A 19,136-nucleotide genomic window follows, 5' to 3' on the forward strand; every position below is an offset into this window, starting at 1 on the left:
CGGGGGGATGTCTAGAGTCAGTGCTTCCCCACAAAATGCTATGCAGTGATGGAAATGTTCTAGATCTGCAGGGCAACATGTGGCCACCTAAATCTTCCTGGGGCAGCTGAGCATTTAAAACGTGGTGTCTAAAAAAGTGCACTTGTAACTTAGCTTACATTAATTTCAACTTCGTCAAGTGAATCTGATGGGCCAGCCTGCTCTGTGACACATCCCAGTGCAGAGCTGGGACCCACTCGACGAACCAGACAGCCAAGGGTCCCCCTTCACACACAGTGTGTGCACACACCAGAAACCACAGACCATACATGTTAGAGGGAGGATTTTATGAAACAGGATTACCCTAGAGACACCTACTGCTACCAATGTGACCGACTTCTGGTTCCCCGCCAGCAGAGCTTCTCCCATGCACCTTTCAGATGTTTTTGTTAAAGGGGGTGGAGCTGAGAGAACCCCAGTACCTCATTGTGGCAGCCTGTTTTTCTCATCTTTCTAAAGCACCCACTCTCACCCGAGTACCTGCTCTCCTGGCTCCATGCACCACCTAAAGTCAAAGCCCATGTTTACATTTTGATGTCTAGCCTGGGCCTCTCCCTGATGCCCCTGAAACCACCCCTCAAAATTTCTACGTGGCCGTCAGAGGGGCAGGCACCCTGGAGTGACTATGCCCCATGTCCAGCGCCCCATCCTCAATGCTGCTCCTGCCTGCCTTGCAAAACACACACGGGACTCACACTGCCCTGCGGCGCCGCATCCAAACCTTGAAGCGCTGCCTTGCACTCCAGCAGCTGCCCTGCTGCCTCTGCCCAGGGACAGCCCCCAGCAGCTGCCACAGCAGCATCCCCAGCTCAACACAGGGCCGCCCCCGCCCAGAGGTCCCATCGTTCCTCACGTTGCAAGTGCTGCTTCACTTCTCAGAGACACTTTTGTGACCATCACCACTGAGGCACTGATCCTTCTGGCCCACCACCATGGTACCCCACCTTTTCTTCTAACAATGGCCAATGCTGAAAGGAGCCAACTCCTCTATCTACACGCTTGCCACCTGCTTCGTTCCACCAAGATGCAACTGAGCAAGGACAGTGGTGGCCTACTGTGCCTGGCCCTCCTCCTCCAGAGGGCTGCACATCGCATCTCCTACAGCTGCAGCAGCGTCATCTAAACCCCTCTGCTCACTGCACACGTTACCAATGCAAAAGGAAAAAAAGGCAGGAAAACGGCCGGTAAAGGGCACAGAACCCACAGAGTCCTGGGGTGGACACTGGTTGCTCCAAGCCAAGAATTGCCTGGAAAGAGAGAGTTTTGGCCAGGCCACTAACTGAGCCCTGATGGGCCCATCAGCCCCTCAGTCTCACACCCTTGCACACTCGTCCCTCTAACTTCCCACGCTTCCGATTCCAGGCACAGCTTGCAAAATTAAAAAGAAATAACCTGTAATGATAATAAACAGAATATTCCTTTCTTCCTCAACAGAATAATAAATCCTATGTTACTGAAAACAACCATTAAATGGGACAGAGATGGAGTCACGCTTTCGAAGAGACTCGGACAAAGGAAGAAAAATCACATCTCCCTGACTACTCCACTGTGTAAAGCCCGCAACCCCAGGCAGTCACACCTGGAGCCCCGCATACCTGCATCCCCCAAGAGTCCGGGCTCCATCTCCATGCCCTCCTGCTGCTGGTAGAAGTTTTCATAGAAGTTCTGGGCTGGCGGGATAGGGGGCATCATTCCAGAATGTGGGGAGTCTCCAGGGCCGTAGGGCATCATTGGAGGGCCACCAGGGCCCATGGGTGGGCCAGGATTCATGCCAGGGCCCATCTGCATGTCGGGGTGCATGTCCGGGTGCATGTCGGGGTGCATGTCGGGGTGCATGTCAGGGTGCATGTCAGGATGCATTGGACCGCCCATTGGCCCTGGGGGTCCCATGTTGGGCCCAGGGCCCATTGGCCCTGGGGGTCCACCGGGTCCAGGGAACCTAGAAGAAGGAAAAGGTGCCTGTGATGGAAGCTGCAGACCAGGACTCCCACAGCTGGGGAGAGAGGCAGGACCCTGCCCCAGCCAGGCTTACTCTGACAAGAGGAACCTGGCTGGGCCCAGGATAGCATCCCCTGCCTACCGCGGGGGCCCAGGGCACTCACCTCACACCCAGCTTCTCAGCCAGCTGTCCCGTGGGCCGTACCACAATCTCAAACAAGGAGGGGATCTTCTTGTTGTACATGTCCTGCTGCTGCAGTTGCTGCGGGGACAGCGGCTCATGCACTGGCATGGGCATCTGAGGGGGCCCGGGTGGCGGGGGAGGGGGTGGGGGTGGGGGTGGGGGGCCACCCTGCATTGGCCTGCCGTTGGGAGAGGTTGGAGCCTGTGGGCCAGGGGGCCGAGGAGGGGTGGGCAGGAGGCCCACACCAGGGGGCGGTTTAGGCAGGGGGTTGATGCCCTGCTTCTTCAGTTCCTCCACCTCCTTCTCGTCCTCGGCACCTGCTTCTGCATCATCAGCCAACATCTGCAGGTGAGAAAGAACAAAGGAAGGTGTGGACAGGGTCAGGATGGAAACGGACCTCTCCAGGTCTCAGAGCTGAAGTTTATGAGAAGGTCCACAATACAAGGACCTTGAGGTCTAAAGGCATAAAGCTAATGACCACAATGGCTCTGTAACAAAAATCATCAGCCATCTCTCTGCTCCACTCTCTGGGACCAGCTGGCGGGGGAGGGGGGGCGCCTGTTCTTGCTTGATGGCAAAATACAAGAGAAAGTGTACTGTTCAACCATTAAAAGTGAAAGATTCGGCTGGGCGCAGGGGCTCACATCTGTCATCCCAGCACTCTGGGAGGCCGAGGTGGGTGGATCACTTGAAGCCAGGAGTTCAAGACCAGTCTGGCCAACAAGGAAAAACCCTGTCTCTACTAAAAATACAAAAATTAGCTAGGTGTGGTAGCGCATGCCTGTAGTCTCAGCCACTCGGGAGGCTGAGGCAGGAGAATCACTCGAACCTGGGAGGCAGAGGATGCAATGAGCCAAGATTGCACAACTGCACTCCAGCATGGACAAGAGATAAGACTCTGTCTCAAAAATAAATATACAAGGCCAGGCGTGGTGGCTCATGCCTATAATCCCAGCACTTTGGGAGGCCACGGTGGGCAGATCACCTAAGGTCAGGAGTTTAAGGTCAGCCTGGCCAACATGGTGAAACCCCGTCTCTACTAAAAATACAAAAAAATTAGCCGGACATGGTGGTGGCCACCTGTAATTCCAGCTACTTGGGAGGCTGAGGCAGACGAATCGCTTGAACTCGGGAGGCAGAGGTTCCAGTGAGCCGAGATCACACCACTGCATTCCAGCCTGAGCGAGAGAGCCAGACTCCATCTCAAAATACAAAAACAAAAACAAAACAAAGTGAACGATTCAGTGGCATTTGGCACATTAACAACGTTATGCAACCACCACTTCCATCTAGTTCTAGGACATTTTCATCACCCCCAAAAGAGACCCTGTACGCACTAAGCAATCACTCCCCATCCTCTGCCTCCAGCCCCCGGGAGCCACTCTGCTTCCTGTCTCCGCAGACCTGCCCTGCTGGACAGCTCCTGCGAACAGACTCATGGTGCTGAGTGTGACGGGCGCTTTCGCTTAGCAGAGTGCATCTACACCGCTACATCTATCAGTATGTCACTCTGTTTTTTATGGCTGAATCATATTCCACTGTCCTGTTTGGATGTTAAGGGCCTCTGATCTCACCTGTAATAAGACCCAAACTCCTGAACATCACCTTCAGGGCCTAAGACCAGGAGTGGGTGTGTGGCTATCTGGGGAGGACTGGGAAGCTTCCTGGCAGCTTCATTTCCTCCCACGATCCCAACTCCTCCAGCCCAACCACCCAGCCTCACTTCAGTGCAATGAGCAGTCAAGCTCTCCCCTACAGGGCCAGGACCAAGCTTCCCCCAGGCTTTTATTTTTCCCCGTTATTCCCGTGTGGCTCAACGTCACCCAACTGTTTAGGTCCCTCATTAGATGTCAATTCATAGTGTCTGTCCAGTCTCCTGTACTCACTACTGGGGCACCAGGAGTTCTCTGCGAACACTGCCTACGCCTTGTTAGATTATTCGGTAATTCCCGTGTTGATCCTGGCTCACCACCTCCCTGTCAACTCCATGAGGGCAGGACTGTTTCTTCCCTGCTTTATCCCCAGGGCCCCCACAAGACGTGATACAGGGCAAATGCCCAATGAGTGAATGAGAAATGTCAAAATCTCGGCCGGGCGCGGTGGCTCAAGCCTGTAATCCCAGCACTTTGGGAGGCCGAGATGGGCGGATCACGAGGTCAGGAGATCGAGACCATCCTGGCTAACACGGTGAAACCCCGTCTCTACTAAAAAAATACAAAAAATTAGCCGGGCGAGATGGCGGGCGCCTGTAGTCCCAGCTACTCGGGAGGCTGAGGCGAGAGAATGGCGTAAACCCGGGAGGCGGAGCTTGCAGTGAGCTGAGATCCGGCCACTGCACTCCAGCCTGGGCGACAGAGCGAGACTCCGTCTCAAAAAAAAAAAAAAAAAAAAGAAATGTCAAAATCTCAATTGGACTAGAATGTTTCATCAGTTAGGATCGCATGCAGAAAAGTGAACACAGCAGGCCTGGCTGCTCTCCTTGGAAGGCCTGCATGCAAAGTTAGGCCTTGGCTGGTGTCTGGCAAGCTGGATTGTGGGAGGGCTCCCAGCATTCACTGTCTAGTAAGAGGGGCCCACTGCATCTAAACTGTTTCTACAACCAATGCAGTTTGTGCTGAATGCCTGCTTTGCCCCCCAGATCTGGAATTTTGGTCCATGCCAGGCAGAGACTGCCTAGGTGAACGGCCCTAGTGAAAACCCTGGGCGTTAAGCAAGTCTTCTCGCAGACAGAATGGCATTCGTGCTGTCACAACTGGAGGAGGGCAGCGTGGCCCCTACGAGTCCACGGGGAGAGGATGTGCCTGCTTCCTCCGGGTGCCCTCATGTACTCGTTCCCGGGGCTGAGTTTGCCTGTGTACCTTCACTGGAGTAACATCTTGGCTGTGAGTCCCCCAGCAAGTTGCTCTGGGTCATCTTGGGGACCCCAGCACAGATCCCTTAGTGGGTCCTAACACGGGGTCAGGATAAACTAGTCCTGCCCCTCTGCCCAGGAACAGCAGGGATGACAGAAATAGGACCCCCTGGTGGGGGTTGTGCAGTCGCAGTTTTCCCTTCTCCTAGCCATTAGCAGTGGTACCTGGACCCTGGAACCCCAGGGTCCAACAAGAATGTGGCTTCATGGAGGAGGGGTGGAAAATGACATGGTGGAACCCCTCTGTCCTTCTGAGCCCTGCTACTCCAGGTGTGGTCAGCGTGTGAACCAGCAGCGCAGGGTGACCCGTGGAGGCAGAATTCGCATTCTGCCCTTGGAGTGTGGGCAACGCCACCTGAGATGAGCCTTGCTGGGAGGGCCCAGAGCCTTGCGTCAGCTCCCAGCACTGCTGCTTTCAGCACTGCCATGGGCTTACTTCCTCCTGGCCCAAGGGCCCTTCCTCAGCTGTGTGTGCGGCCACGGGTTGCGCTGCATCTGCCACCCTGCATTTCCCTCCTCCTCTTCAGTCCTGACTGCCGCACATCCTGGGGCCACCACTGGCACCTCCTCACAGAGCCTCCTGAACGTCTGCCTCGTGAATCGAGCCCAGCTCGAGTCCTGGGCTCCCACACTTGTTCTTCACGGCCTGATCCCTGTGTGTGTGCACGCATACACACATACATACACACACTCACACTCCCCATGTGTCATCAGCATCTGCCCAACGACCTAATCCCGCCTCCTCACCACCCCCAGTGCCTGGCACAAACAAGGCACAGAGATTTATCGAGTGAACGACTAAGCAAGGAACACAAACGAATGCACTCTGCCATTCATTCCCTGGAATCCAGAGGCTGGGTCCAGCACAGAGAAGAAAGGAGCTCAGGCTCTGACTGGTTGACCCCAACATGGAGTGAACTGCAGAGTCAACCCAAACTGCTCAATGGTCCTGCCAACAAAGACCCTGTGGCCCCTCTGTTCCTGGCCTCTCCACCAGCAAAGACACTAGCTGAGACAACTAGCACCCCACTAGGTGCCAAAGCCTCTCTAGCCAGGACAGACTCTCAGTGATCAGAGGAGTTTCCAAAAGTCAGTCACCTTCTGCAAGCAAGAAGTAACACTTGTAGAGGTACAGAGGCATGTGGGCTGAGCCCATCAGGCCATGTGAATAAGCACCAGGAAATGGAAACAACGCAAATATCTTTCAACAGCTGACTGGATAAACAAACGTAGATCATCCACTTGGTGGGGCACCACGCAGCAACAAATGGTAATGAACTGCTACTTGCAACAACGGGTGAATCTCAAAGGCTTCATGCTAACTGCAAGAAGCCAGACTCAACAAATGCATGCATGTGCACTGTGTACACTCACACTCTTAAAGTTTGCTTACCCCACAATTCTATTTATATGATTTGCTTGAAAAAGCAAAACCAAAAGACAGACCCTGACCCACGGTTGCCGCACTGGAGATGTGGGGTGGCATTTACTATAAAAGACACAGTGGAGTTTCTGGGGTGACAGAATGGGTTTCCTAGATCCATCCTGTGGGGTGGTGACATGACTCAGTGTGTTTGTCAAAACTCATAGAACTAGGCCGGGTGTGGTGGCTTACGCCTGTAATCCCAGCACTCTGGGAGGCAGAGATAGGTGGATTACGAGGTCAGGAGTTCAAGACCATCCTGACCAAGATGGTGAAACCCCGTCTCTACTTAAAAAAAAAAAAAAAAAAAGGCCGGGCGCGGTGGCTCAAGCCTGTAATCCCAGCACTTGGGAGGCCGAGACGGGCGGATCACGAGGTCAGGAGATCGAGACCATCCTGGCTAACATGGTGAAACCCCGTCTCTACTAAAAATACAAAAAATTAGCCGGGCGAGGTGCGGGCGCCTGTAGTCCCAGCTACTCGGGAGGCTGAGGCAGGAGAATGGCGTGAACCTGGGAGGCGGAGCTTGCAGTGAGCTGAGATCTGGCCACTGCACTCCAGCCTGGGCGACAGAGCGAGACCCCGTCTCAAAAAAAAAAATCAGCTGGCCAGGCGCAGTGGCTCAAGCCTGTAATCCCAGCACTTTGGGAGCCCAAGCTGGGTGGATCACAAGGTCAGGAGTTCAAGACCAGCCTGACCAACATGGTGAAACCCCGTCTCTACTAAAAATACAAACATGAGCCGGGAGTGGTGGTGCACGCCTGTAATCCCAGTTACTCAGGAGGCTGAGGCAGGAGAATCGCTTGAACCTGGGAGGTGGAGTTTGCAGTGAGCCAGGGTCGCGCCACTGCACTCCAACCTGGGTAACAGAGTGAGACTCCATCTCAAAAAACAAACAATTAAATAAATAAATAAATAAATAAATAATTAGCTGGGCATGGTGGTGGGCCTCTGTAATCCCAGCTATTCAAGAGGCAGAGAATTGCTTAAACCTGGGAGGCGGAGGCTGGAGTGAGCCAACATTGCACCATTGCACTCCAGCCTGGACGACAGAGCGAGATTCCGTCTTCGGAAAAGAAAAACTCACAGAACTATGTATCAAGCGCGGTGGTTCATGCCTGTAATCCTAGCACTTTGGGAGGCCTAGGTGGGTGGATCACCTGAGGTCAGGAGTTTGAGACCACATGGCTAACATGGTGAAACCCCGTCTTTACTAAAAATACAAAAATTAGCTGGGAGTGGAGGCAGGCACCTGTAATCTCAGCTACTCAGGAGGCTGAGACAGGAGAATCACTTGAACCCAGGAGGCGGAGGTTGCAGTGAGCCGAGATCACACCATTGCACTCCAGCCTGGGCAACAAGAGTGAAACTCCATCTCAAAAAAAAAGAAAAAAAAAATTGGTACCAAAGACGACACACAAAAACATATAATGCTAAGAGCTGGTTAAAGCACTCAGATAAATTTAGAAGGTATGGATTGCCGGGTGCGGTGGCTCAAGCCTGTAATCCCAGCACTTTGGGAGGCCGAGACGGGCGGATCACGAGGTCAGGAGATCGAGACTATCCTGGCTAACACGGTGAAACCCCGTCTCTACTAAAAATACAAAAACTAGCCGGGCGAGGTGGCGGGCGCCTGTAGTCCCAGCTACTCGGGAGGCTGAGGCAGGAGAATGGCGTAAACCTGGGAGGTGGAGCTTGCAGTGAGCTGAGATCCGGCCACTGCACTCCAGTCCGGTGACAGAGCGAGACTCCACCTCAAAAAAAAAAAAAAAAAAAAAAAAAAAAAAAAAAAAGAAGGTATGGATTTTCAGCTAGGAATGGTGGTTCACATCTGTAATCCCAGCACTGTGAGAGGCCAGGGCGGGCAGATCACCTGAGGTCGGGGGTTCAAGACCAGCCTGACAAACATGGAGAATCCCTGTCCATACTAAAAACACAAAAAATGAGCCGGGCACAGTGGCCTGTAATCCCAGCTACTCGGGAGGCTGAGGCAGGAGAATAGCTTGAACCTGGGAGGCAGAGGTTGTGGTGAGCCAAGATCGCGCCACTGCGCTCCAGCCTGGGCAACAAGAACAAAACTCCATCTCAAAAAAAAAAAAAAAAACAACAAAAAAAAGAAGGCATGGATTTTCAGGAAGGGGTCTGTGTGCATACTCCCAGGCAGAAACCTACAACCCTCTAAGTTTTGCAAACATCAAGTTTTGCTTTCAGAAAACATTGCTCTCTACAGAATTTACTTTTCACAGATTCAAGTACCATTATATTTTTTCTCTGCTGGCTTCATAGGTGCCTTCCATGAAACCAAGGGAGATCAAATATAATCCCAATACCATTTAAAAAATGTTTTTTCCAGCCACTGAAACTACACACAAAAAGCTCCCATAATGTATCTTTATTTTTTCCATTATTTGTTATTATTTCCTAAAAGTATGTTTGGAGCTAAATGAGACACAGTGTTAAAAATTAATTTCGTGAAGTGGGTGGATTATTTGAGGTCAGGAGTTTGAAACCATCCTGGCCAACATGGTGAAACCCCATCTCTACTAAAAATACAAAAATTAGCCAGGTGTCGTGGTGCACACCTGTAATCCCAGCACTTTGGGAGGCCAAGGCGGGTGGTCACTTGTCAAGGCAGGTGGATCAGGAGTTCGAGACCAGCTTGGCCAACATGGTGCAACCCTGTCTCTACTAAAAATACAAAATTCAGCTGGGAGTGGTGGCAGGCGCCTGTAATTCCAGCTACTCAGGAGGCTAAGAAATCACTTGAACCTGGGAGGCAGAGGTTGCAGTGAGCCGAGATGGTGTGACTGTACTTCAGCCTGGGCAAAAGAGTGAAACTCTGTCTCAAAAACAAACAAACAAAAATTAGCCGGGCGTGGTGGCGGGCGCCTGTAGTCCCAACTACTCCGGAGGCTGAGGCAAGAGAATCGCTTGAACCCGGGAGGCAGAGGTTGCGGTGAGCCAAGATCGCGCCACTGCACTCTAGCCTGGGCAACAGAGCGAGACGCCATTTCATTTCTTTCTTTTTTTTTTTTTGAGACGGAGTCTCGCTCTTGTTGCCCAGGCTGGAGTACAATGGCACAATCTTGGCTCACCGCAACCTCCGCCTCCCAGGTTCAAGTGATTATCTTGCCTCAGCCTCTCTAGTAGCTGGGATTACAGGCATGCACCACCTTGCCTGGCTAATTCTGTATTTTTAGTAGAGACAGGGTTTCTCCATATTGGTCAGGCTGGTCTTGAATTCCCAACCTCAGGTGATCTGCCCGTCTCGGCCTCCTGGCGGGGGCGGGATTACAGGAGTGAGCCACAGCGCCTGGCCAAGACTCCAGTTCAAAAAAAAAAAAAATTAATTTCACCTGTTTCTTTTTACTTTTAATTTACTAGAAAATTTTAAATGAACGAAGTGGTTCTGTGGTGCTCCTATGGGTAGCACTGCCCTAGAACACAAACTTGGAGCCTCCAGCAGGGGGCAGTCCTCAGTCAGAGATCGGTAAGTCCTCCCAAGGAGACATGAGGCCTCCCTGAATGGCCACTGCTTCCCCAGTCATCAAACAGCTCAGACTCCAGGAATGTACCGATTACAAAACCCTACGGCAGGCCGGGCGCCGTGGCCCACACTTGCAATGCCATCACTTTGGGGAGGTCAAGGCGAGCATATCACAAGGTCAGTAGTTCGAGACCAGCCTAGCCAACATGGTGCAACGCTGTCTCTACTGAGAATAGCTTGAACCCGGGAGGTGGAGGTTGCAGGAAGCTGAGATTGTGCCATTGCACTCCAGCCCAGGTGACAGAGCGAGACTCCGTATCAAAAAAACAAACAAAACAGCCAGGCGTGGTGGCTCACACCTATAATCCCAGCACTTTGGAGGCTGAGACAGGTGTATCATGAGGTCAGGAGATCGATACCATCCTGGCTAACATGGTGAAACACTGTCTCTACTAAAAATTTTTTAAAAAATTGGCCGGCATGGTGGCAGGCGCCTGTAGTCCCAGCTACTCGGAAGGCTGAGGCAGGAGAACGGCGTGAACCCGGGAGGCGGAGCTTGCAGTGAGCTGAGATTGCGCCACTGCTCTCCAGCCTGGGCGACAGAGACTCTGTCTCAAAACAAAACAAAAAAACCCTAGGGCAGCAGGCTCCCCACAGGGACTGACCTTTTCCTACAGGTGCCCTGCCAATGAGGAATGGATGTTCTCCTATGTCTGCTTGCATGGTGCTTCCCCTGCACCCCTCACAGGGGTACCCCTGCCACCAGTTAACAAGACAGTCACTGACACATGGACTCTGGAAGCTGGCAGATGTGCTGATGTCTTGATCCTTTCCATTCTCAAAAAAATACCTAATCTCCTAGAACCTCCTGTGAACTAGAAGGCAGGAAAGCTTCACTTGAAAGGATACCTGTTCTTGGCCGGGCGGGGTGGCTCAAGCCTGTAATCCCAGCACTTTGGGAGGCCGAGACGGGCGGATCACGAGGTCAGGAGATTGAGACCATCCTGGCTAACACTGTGAAACCTCGTCTCTACTAAAAAAATACAAAAAACTAGCTGGGCATGGCGGCGGGTGCCTGTAGTCCCAGCTACTCGGGAGGCTGAGGCAGGAGAATGGCGTAAACCCGGGAGGCGGAGCTTGCAGTGAGCTGAGATCCGGCCACTGCACTCCAGCCTAGGCGGCAGAGCGAGACTCTGTCTCAAAAAAAAAAAAAAGAAAGGATACCTGTTCCCGTAGCCACTCACTCCCCAGATGAATCAGGAAACTCAGGACTGATATTTGGGTATTTAACCCTCACCCAAAGTTCTCAGCCTAACTCCTCAGAAAGGACAACTGATGCCAGGATGAGTTTCAAATGTCACCTGGCTAAGTGGAGAAGCCATGACACCTCCCCCAAGGGAGCCTTCCCCTTTAGAGACCCCCAAATTCCCTTTACTTTCTCTAATGCATAACGGGGGCCCTGAGAGTTGCAAGAAAACGTTTAACTTTTCCACCAAAATACAATCTTTGCCTCTTCTTTGTACATCTTTGGTTTTTTGTGGGTTTTCTTTGAGGTGGAGTCTTGCTCTGGAGTGCAGTGGCTCACTGCAGCCTCAATCTCCTGGATTCAACAGATCTTCCTACCTCAGCCTCTCGAGTAGGCTGGGACCACAGGCATGTGCCACAACACCTGGCTAATTTTTTTTTTTTTTTTGAGACACAGTCTCACTCTGTTGCACAGGCTAGATGGAATGCAGGGGTGTGATCTCGGCTCACTGCAACCTCTGCCTCCGGAGTACCTGGGACTACAAGCATGTGCCACTACATCTGGCTAATTTTTATATTTTTAGTAGTGATGGGGTTTTGCCATGTTGGCCAGGTTGGTCTTGAGAACCTGGCCTCAGGTGATCTGCCCGCCTCAGCTTCCCAAAGTGCTGGGATAACAAGCGTGAGCCACCACACCCAGTTAAGTTTTTCATTTTTTATTTTATTTTATTTTATTTTAGAGACGGGGTTTTGCCATGTTGCCCTTAGCTCAAGTGATCTGTCTGCCTTGGCCTCCCAAAGTGCTGGGATTACAGGCACGAGCCACTGCACCCAGCCCAACCAATTTTTTTTTTAAGTAGAAACAACGTCTCACTACATGCCTAGGCTGGTCTCGAACTCCTGAGCTCAAGTAATCCTCCCACCTCAGCCTCCCGAAGTGCTGGGGTTACAGGTGATTCGTATATCCCTGTGTATCATGGGCTCTCTCTAATTGACACCTAAGAGATTACGATTCATGCTTGGAGGCACATTAGGCAGTATTCCCTTCATCTGGCCATGCCCCGGGGAAACAGCAAAAGCCTGTCCTGGCTTAAGACAAGACACCTGTGACCACCTCAACTCCCTGCAGAAGAGGACACAGTGGCCATGTCCTCCTTAAAATGGCCCAACTCCAGATCAACCCAACTGGGCACTGCAGAGGCTGGACAAGCAGGCTATAGCACTGAGACAATGGACTGCACATGTCCCAGTTCCTGTGAGCCGTGCACCCCGTTACCCCCCGGACATTACCTTATCCAAGAGCTCCCTCGTCTCTTCCGTCAGAGGGTCGTGGGAAAACATGCAGTCGTCACCATTGATGCAGTTCCCAGTGGTGTGGTACAGCTTACACGGGAAATCACGTTCATGGCAAATTAAGGTAAATGCTTCATCTCAGAGAACACACCCCCACCCAGACCCAAGGCAGAATCCAACTCCCTTTGCTTTGGAGATGAGAAATCTGAGCCCAGAGAGGTGAGGTGATGTGCTCAGGGCTGCTCAGTGGGTTGGCAGGAGATCCATGGAGAGACTCCAGCACTCTAGACTGCAGGGCACTTCCCGCCCCACCACACTGGCTGGGGGCTGCTTCCTCAGATGATCAACCAGACTAGGGAAGTTAACGACTCGTCCAAGGTATAAAACGACCTGGAAGAATCTCAGCCAATGGTATGGGCTAGTCTTGAGAGCCTACATAAACAGAACATACGCCATGTGCGTCTCAGTTTATTCCCTGGTAGGATGGGAAAGGCAGACCCCTCTGAGTGTGGACTGAGTGTTAAATGAGACAGAGATTCACAGAAAGCTCTTGGCACAGAAAGAGAAAGCACAGTGAAGGACGGTCAGCTGTTACTAATGTCAAGGGGCAGAGAAGTTCTGCACCCTCATTCAGACAAAATGCTGGCACTAAAGGATATCATGCATATAGGGGCAGTTCTCGGCTCTGGCACAAAATCCAGTGATGTAAAACTTGCACAATTCTCGCTTCTTTGGGAGTTCGATATCATGGCTAAAATTACAGTGGTCTCCCTAGAAGAGAAGCAATGAAAACGTAAGGTGATGGGTGTCGGAAGCTCTTGCTTACTTCTCTCTGCAAAGGAAAGAAATACTCTGTCACTGCTGGTGCATGGAGGGGCCAATGACAGAAACGAATCCCCCTTAGGAAAGGATGACAGGTCTAGGAAGGGCAGATCCCAAAGACTGTTGCCCAACCTTTTTTATTTGGAGACAGGGTCACACTCTGTTACCCAGGCTGGAATTCAGTGGCACAATCATGGCTCACTGCAGCCTCCACATGTGGGCTCAGGTGATTCTCTCACAGCCAGGACTACAGGCCCACACCACCAAGCTCGGCTAATTTTTTTGTATTGTTTTGTAGAGACAGGATCTCACTATGTCGCCCAGGCTAGTCTCAAACTCCTGGGGTCAAGTGATCCTCCCACTTTGGCCTTCCAAAGTGCTGGGATATATAGACATGAGCAACCAAGCCTTCCTGAATTTAAAGAAAAGCAGGCCGGGCGCCGCGTGGCTCACGCCTGTAATCCCAGCACTCTGGGATGCCGAGGCGGGCGGATCACGAGGTCAGGAGATCGAGACTATCCCGGCTAACACGGTGAAACCCCGTCTCTACTAAAAATACAAAAAATTAGTCAGGCATGGTGGCGGGCGCCTGTAGTACCAGCTACTCGGGAGGCTGAGGCAGGAGAATGGCGTGAACCCGGGAGGCAGAGCTTGCAGTGAGCCGAGATCGCGCCACTGCACTCCAGGCTGGGCAACAAGAGTGAGACTCCGTCTCAAAAAAAAAAAAAAAATACAAAAAATTAGCTGGGGGTGGTGGCGGGCGCCTGTAGTCCCAGCTACTTGAGAGGCTGAGGCAGGAGAATGGCATGAACCCCAGAGGCAGAGCTTGCAGTGAGCCGAGATTGTGCCACTGCACCCCAGTGTGGGTGACAGAGCAAAACTCCTTCCGTCTCAAAAACAAAAAAACAGAAGTAAAGCCTTTTGTCCGTTTTCCGTTTTTCTTCCTCCCAGCCCTTGGATGTGATGCCGGGAGGCACAGCAGGCATCGCTTTAGGCATTGTGTAACTATGAGGACAAAAGCCACATGTTTTTTTTTTTTTTTTTTTTTTTTTTTTTTTTTTTTGAGACAGAGTCTGGCTCTCTCGCCCAGGCTGGAGTGCAGTGGCCGGATCTCAGCTCACTGCAAGCTCCGCCTCCCGGGTTTACGCCATTCTCCTGCCTCCGCCTCCCAAGTAGCTGGGACTACAGGCGCCCGCCTCGTCGCCCGGCTAGTTTTTTGTATTCTTTAGTAGACACGGGGTTTCACCGTATTAGCCAGGATGGTCTCGATCTCCTGACCTTGTGATCCACCCGTCTCGGCCTCCCAAAGTGCTGGGATTACAGGCTTGAGCCACCGCGCCCGGCCTGTTTTTTTTTTTTTTTTTTTTGTGAGACGGAGTCTCGCTCTGTCGCCCAGGCTGGAGCGCAGTGGCACGATCTCGGCTCACTGCAAGCTCCGCCTGCCGGGTTCACGCCATTCTCCTGCCTCCGCCTCCCAAGTAGCTGGGACTACAGGCGCCCGCCGCGTCGCCCGGCTAGTTTTTTGTATTCTTTAGTAGAGACGGGGTTTCACCGTATTAGCCAGGATGGTCTCGATCTCCTGACCTTGTGATCCACCCGTCTCGGCCTCCCAAAGTGCTGGGATTACAGGCTTGAGCCACCGCGCCCGGCCTGTTTTTTTTTTTTTTTTTTTGAGACAGAGTCTAGCTCTGTCGCCCAGGCTGGAGCGCAGTGGCACGATCTCGGCTCACTGCAAGCTCCGCCTGCCGGGTTCACGCCATTCTCCTGCCTCAGCCTCCCAAGTAGCTGGGACTACAGGTGCCCGCCACCATGCCTGGCTAATTTTTTGGATTTTTAGTAGAGATGGGGTTTCACCATGTTAGCCTGGATGGTCTCGATCTCCTGATCTCGTGATCTGCCTGCCTCGGCCTCTCAAAGTGCTGGGATTACAGGCGTGAGCCACCACACCCGGCCAAAAAAGCCACATGTTTAAAGATGGCAGAATAGTAAGCAAGAATGAGCATAGGTCCCCCAGGGTGCCCCTGACCACTGCGCTGCCAGGTATTGCTCATCCAGCTCCAGACTCCTGGTTCTGAGCGACAAATGTCTATGTGTTGAAGCCAATGGATTTTGTTTTCCTTTATTTCCAGTTGAACACAATCTCAACAAGACAGTATCTAGGTGAAATCCAGAATTGTGTTCTCCATTCTGCATCATTTAGTCCTCAGGAATCACTCACCATAACTGAACTGAAGACAGAAGCTGATCTGTCCCCCTAACTCTTAGGAATGCCTATTTGTCTTATTTTTTATTTTTTGAGACAGAGTCTAGCTCTGTCGCCCAGGCTGGAATGCAGTGGCACGATCTCGGCTCACTGCAACCTCCACCACCCGGGTTCAAGCGATTCTCCTGCCTCAGCCTCCCGAGTAGCTGGGAATAACCTGTAATAGGCGCCCACCACCAAGCCCAGCTAATTTTTGTATTTTTAGTAGAGTAGGGGTTTCACTGTGTTGGCCAGGATGGTCTCAAATTCATGACCTTGTGATCCGCCTGCCTCAGCGTCCCAAAGTGTTGGGATTACAGGCGTGAGCCACCATACCCGGCTAATTTTTGTATTTTTAGTAGAGATGGGGTTTCACCATGTTGGTCAGGCTGGTCTCGAACTCCTGACCTCAGGTGATCCACATGCCTTGGCCTCCCAAAGGGCAGGGATTACAGGTGTGAGTCACCGCACCTGCCCTTTTTTTTCTGATACAGGGTCTCACTCTGCCACCCAGGCTAGAGTGCAGCAGTGCAACCCCAGGTTATTGCAGCCTTGATCTCCCAGGCTCAAGTGATCCTCCCACCTCAGCCTCCTTAGAGGCTGGGACTATAGGCAGACGCCATCGAAATGGATTTTAATTTTTTTTTTTTTTTAAGAGATGGGGTCTATGTTGCTCAGGGTATATCATTTGTTTTTTGCTTATACGTATTTCAAGTTTCTTAACAGAATATAAGCTGTAACTAAATAAGAAATACTGGCCGGGTGCGGTAGCTCACACTTGTAATCCCAGCACTTTGGGAGGCTAGAATCAGGAGTTTGGGACCAGCCTGGCCAACATGGTGAAACCCCATCTCTACCAAAAATATGAAAATTAAACCAGGTGTGGTGGCGTGCACCTCTAGTCCCAGCTACTCGGGAGGCTGAGGCGTGAGAATCGCTTGATCCCAGGAGGCAGAGGTTGCAGTGAGCCAAGATTGCGCCACTGTACTCCAGCCTGGTTGACAGTGAGACTTGGTCTCAAAGGAAAAAACAAACTTTTTTATACATAACATTATTTGTTTGAAGCATCTGTTTCTTCCCAAGACAGATGCAGGGGTGCAGTATGCCCTGAGCACACATCTGTTAGTGTCTGTTGCTGCCTGGGATACTGGGGTAAAAAGTTGCCGGCTGAACTAACACTGGGTTATTACACTTGTTTCCTTCGGTGGAAAGAATTCTGTGGTCATTGGTCCATCATCTGACATTGAACTTTGCTATGAAGTCCATGGTTAACCTCATCCTCCCCTCCTCTTCTATCTGGAGGCTTTAGTCATTCCCCATGCAACCCTGAAGCTCAGTAACTTCACCAGGATATGCTGCTTCTCTGCATTCACATCAACCTTCATAATTACATTTCAGGCTATATGGACCGGTTGAAAATTTTGGCCAAAAAATTCCCCTAAAACCCAAAATCCTTATCTTTTTGTGGGTCCTCCTCACTCTGAAAGTCAACCTGAGTCTTTCAGGGCCCCCCCAGGCAGCTCTTAGTACCCGCAAGTGTCCACAAGGACAAAGACCACACAGTCACTCCCACCCAGCATGACCACGGCTCCAGAACATTCTGGAAGCCATGTGTCCTCTGGGGGCTGCTGGCCTCCTAGAGGTGCCCGGGAGTTTTCAGCGCTCCTTACCCAGGTGCACCGCCCTTCCACGAAGTACTTGCAGATGACTTTGCCTTTCTTGTCCGACTGCTGGTGGGGCTTGTCATGGTCACGACTCCGGTAGCTTCCACCACCACCATCCTGCAATGGACAGGGTGTGGATGTAAAGGGGGATGAAAGGAAAGGGTGGAGATGGGATTGGGGTTAATACGCAGCACGGGAGAAGGGGATGAGGACTCCCTTAAGAGCTCACAAGAGTACTGATGGGCAGGGTGCATCTAACACTGAAGCTGCGTGTACATTTAAGCCCCAAGGTGTAGGGTGCTGGTGCCTGGTGAGGAAAAGCTCTAGCCCTTGGAGCTGTTAGTCACTTACACCTGAAGTTCCACACACCTGTGGAGGAACACATCCACCACACCTAGAGGCAGTGGCATGGGCCTCCCTGCAAAACCTTCCAAGACTAACTGGATGGTTCACCTAGAACCTTCTGAACCTCAGAGACGTGTTAGGTATGGCTGTAGGTGCTGCTAATGAGATGGTTTTAAACACAGGGTCTCAGCAGCAGTACATCTCCTCAGGATATCGCTGGTTATGCTGGTCAACGCTGGCCAGCCCTCTGGGGGGTGGCTAATGACAGCAAGGGGGACAGGATCAGCTTACAGAACGACTCATTAAAGGGAAAAAAGGCTAAGAAGGGATCTTGGCCCAAACATCAGATCAGAGTGGAGTCAACTCACGCCCATGTCCTCATCATAGAAGTCTTCGTCATCGTTCATTCCGCCCTTGTTCATCCCTCCTCGGCTGCCACCTCGGCCTCGACCCCGGCCCATCCCTTTCCCTCGGCCTCGGGAGCCCCTGCCACGGCCTCGACTTAGTCCTGCGAAGGAGAGACGGTGTTAAAACCTGCTGACCACCCCCTCCCCACCCCTGGGACTAGATTCCAGCAACTGCTGGAGTCCCTGCCCCACCCAGCGTGTCCCCTCCAGGCCCTGCCTACCTCGGCCTCGGCCGTCTTTGGACCGGCGGTACTGGTTCAGCTCCTTGGAGTACTCGTCATAGTCGTCATCTCCCATTGGCTCCTCACTCTCTCCATACTGGAATCCGCAAAGGAGAGGGCAGGAGAGCGTCAGGTAGGGAACAATGAACACCGTCCCCACCTACACACTGCCCGTTTCTGAAGGATGGTGACCATCCAGGGGACTCATACCATAACCCATCTCCACAGAGCCTGACGAAAGACAGGTGGTCCCAATCCTTCCCACTGCAGTCTTCACTCTGAAAACCCAACCCAACAGGCAAACCCAGCATGGCACCTCCCTACAAACACATCGCTGTGGGGCTCCAAAAGGGCAAGTGGGCAGCGGGCCGTGGACTGGCGTGGAAGGTCTGTGGGTAGGACCAGGATGGCAGGTGCAGTGCGCCTGCGGCTCCTTCTCCCGGGTGGGGGCAGGGATGAAGGACCACGTGCCTGGCTGGAAATGTCTCTAGAGGACTTTCAGGAAACTTCTCTCTAGTGACAGGATGTTTTTCACAGCACATCCTGTGATACCTCCTTTTTTTTTTTGAGACAGAGTCTCGCTCTGTCGCCCAGGATGGAGTGCAGTGGCGCAATCTTGGCTCACTGGAACCCCGCCTCCCGGGTTTAAGTGATTCTCCTGACTCAGCCTCCTGAATGAATAGCTGGGACTACAGGCACGTGCTACCACACCTGGCTAATTTTTAATATTTTCAGCAGAGACAGGGTTTCACCGTGTTAGCCAGGATAGTCTCCACCTCCTGACTTTGTGATCTACCCGCCTCAGTCTCCCAAAGTACTGGGATTACAGGTGTGAGCCACCGCGCCTGGCTGATACCTTTTCTACTTTAAACCACTTGAAGGTTTTATCTATTCCAAAATGATAAATGAACATTT

The 19,136-nt window shown here is 52.1% G+C and overlaps 1 protein-coding gene across 8 annotated transcripts in view; it reads right to left on the bottom strand.

The window, feature by feature from the left end:
* Positions 1-19,136, bottom strand: part of ZC3H4 (zinc finger CCCH-type containing 4) — a 59,958-nt gene that overhangs the window by 10,929 nt on the left and 29,893 nt on the right. For all 8 annotated transcript variants that reach the window (XR_004440432.1, XM_033223795.1, XM_033223792.1 and 5 more), the window contains 7 exons: positions 18,222-18,318; positions 17,962-18,101; positions 17,255-17,365; positions 13,180-13,291; positions 12,518-12,627; positions 2,142-2,503; positions 1,635-1,978 (listed from right to left, as the gene is read on the bottom strand). Coding sequence is in view for 7 of the 8 variants with exons in the window: in XM_033223795.1 (XP_033079686.1) it covers positions 1,635-1,978; positions 2,142-2,503; positions 12,518-12,627; positions 13,180-13,291; positions 17,255-17,365; positions 17,962-18,101; positions 18,222-18,318 (1,276 nt within the window). In the remaining variant the exon portion in view is untranslated. The remainder of the gene's footprint in view (positions 1-1,634; positions 1,979-2,141; positions 2,504-12,517; positions 12,628-13,179; positions 13,292-17,254; positions 17,366-17,961; positions 18,102-18,221; positions 18,319-19,136) is intronic.

The sequence above is a fragment of the Trachypithecus francoisi genome, unplaced genomic scaffold (genome assembly GCF_009764315.1).
Source record: "Trachypithecus francoisi isolate TF-2019V2 unplaced genomic scaffold, Tfra_2.0 Lachesis_group12, whole genome shotgun sequence".
Lineage (NCBI taxonomy): Eukaryota > Metazoa > Chordata > Mammalia > Primates > Cercopithecidae > Trachypithecus > Trachypithecus francoisi.